This window comes from Arachis ipaensis, chromosome B02, assembly GCF_000816755.2.
Source record: "Arachis ipaensis cultivar K30076 chromosome B02, Araip1.1, whole genome shotgun sequence".
NCBI classification, from domain to species: Eukaryota; Viridiplantae; Streptophyta; class Magnoliopsida; order Fabales; family Fabaceae; genus Arachis; species Arachis ipaensis.
In genome coordinates, this window is record NC_029786.2 from 79,578,537 (window position 1) to 79,580,696 (window position 2,160).

The window sequence follows — 2,160 nt, forward strand, 5'->3', positions numbered from 1 at the left end:
TAAAAAAAAAGCAAAAAAAAAAAAAAAAAAAGAGAGTAAAGAAAAAAGAAGGAATAACTGGTGTTGTTGGCTCATGAACCTTTCGTCTTCTGTCTAATTTGGAATACAAAATGTCTCTGTAATATTTTGTAATGACTTTTTCTTGGTCTGTTTTCTATCCTGTTTCCTATCTTATGCTATTCTTATATTTGTAGTCACATAATCTAGAAGGTGAAGCAGCTATGGCATTGATGAGAGGCAATTGAAAAGGTCAGTGCCTCTTGGTGCCTTTTTTAGGACATGCTGCATTGTATGGTAAAGTTATTTCTATAAACTCTTGCATTTATGTTGATCGATTGTTAGGGCCTCTTGGCAACAAGCCAAACCACTTAGTGTTTGAGCAGGTAATCGATATGGAAACCAATGTTATTTTAGTATAAGGTTTTACTGTTTTTAATCCAATGCTTGGTTTGCGATAATGTCTCTTAGTCTTGAGGGGTCCAAGAAGCCTCCATATGTCCATATGACAACCCAAACTTTAAAATGCTTGTGGCTAAGTTTGGGTATATATTTATCTCTAATTTCCTTCTGCACAAAATAGTTATATCAGTTTTCTCGTCTTATCAAAAGTTTTACACAATGAACAATATATAGTGACTATGCACGCATATTTGCATTTGAAACATATGGATCTTGGCAGATGTTTCTGGTTTTTTACACGTATTAGCATTATGTATCAATGGTTGATGCTCCATAACATTTACATTTTTAATTTGCAACACAACCAAGGAAAACCTTGTCATGTTGATTGCATTTTTGGGTAGTTTCCTTGACTTAGTTATTATTGTATAAAATAGATAAACCAGTATGATCTGCCATTGTGAAAATGGCTACTTTGATTATCAAATTCCTATTTTTTCAGGGGACCTTTTTATTGTTATAGAATAGTGTTAGCTTATTTTAATGTTTTCACAGTGATGGATGGTAATATTCTAGGTCTAATCTTCTATAACTGTGGTGGAACTATTTTAGGAAGTCATTTTGTCCATCCAATTTGTTGGGGCTAGTTGAGTAGAACAAACAAATTTTACAATAGGCATATTCTTTCTATTATTGAAGAATTGGACCACATAGATTGAATAAAGTTATTGTATTGTAGCGCATTGAGTCACTAACATGATTACTCATTTTGTTCAATATAACTACCAGATTGATAAAACTGGTACATTGTTTACTATATTTGAATATTTGAATATCTATTATATTGATGGGTAGAGTACTTATTAATATTTCAGTCCTTTTTATGGAGTTCAGTTTTGGTCTCTTTCTTTGATCCTATTGAGCTTGAACAACTCTCATTCATTTTCTTTCTATTTCATGTGTTGATTCACAATAATCTATGCATTCATGATTATCATGGTATATAATTTATTCTGTAATACTTGGCTTACTCTACTGCACATCATTTAGTACTGTACAAAACTGGAGCCATACTTTGACAAGATTTATCTACCTGATATACCTAATAAAAATATTGTGCTTACATCATGTTTTGATTTTATTTCTATATTTTGATTATTTTCTTAGATAAGCCGTGAACATCAATCTAAGAATTAGATTTTGGGTTTTCAAAGCTTGAGAGAAAATGCAGCAATGTGACAAACATGATGGTGAACTAGTATATCCAAGCCACTATCAGTGATTGAAAAGGGGTGAAGGGATTTTTGCATCCTTTTGCCAGAAGTAATCATGCCTTATATGCTTAAGGTTATTTTAGGCTATTTTGAACGCAGCTATGGGAGCGATTCTGTGTTTTCGGCTGTTTGTTTGTTCTGTGTTGTGTTGCTCAGATAGGGTGTCATGTAATGGAAAGGGATGATGCTTGGGATTCACTTGGTGGGGCCTGAGGTCACCGTGAGGGAATTAAGGCTTCTAACTAAGGTTGAAAGTAACATGACATAGAGCTTTAGGAATAAAGTGATCATAGACAAAGGGTTGACATTCTGAAGAATTTTAGCAAGACAATGGGAGTATACACTCCAGGTATAAGTTGTAAAAATTTTGTGCAGTTACTATCTCTACCTCTAGCAGTAGTTGTTAACTCCTTTGCCACTACAAATTCTTCAATGCCATAAACTGCAGGTTTTACGACTTATCTGCCTATACATTCTTCACATCGTA

The 2,160-nt window shown here is 33.4% G+C and overlaps 1 protein-coding gene across 5 annotated transcripts in view; it reads left to right on the forward strand.

Moving 5' to 3' along the window:
- The window catches only part of LOC107625508 (putative SERF-like protein), a 9,814-nt gene that overhangs the window by 992 nt on the left and 6,662 nt on the right, over nucleotides 1–2,160 (forward strand). The window contains exons 5-6 of one of the 5 annotated variants that reach the window (XR_001617296.2): nucleotides 195–249; nucleotides 1,567–1,796. Coding sequence is in view for 1 of the 5 variants with exons in the window: in XM_021116015.1 (XP_020971674.1) it covers nucleotides 2,004–2,022 (19 nt within the window). In the remaining 4 variants the exon portion in view is untranslated. Of the gene's footprint in view, nucleotides 1–41; nucleotides 156–194; nucleotides 2,023–2,160 lie in introns of those variants that run through there. The other 4 variants (XR_001617294.2, XR_001617293.2, XM_016328154.2 and 1 more) reach the window with 4 other exon arrangements.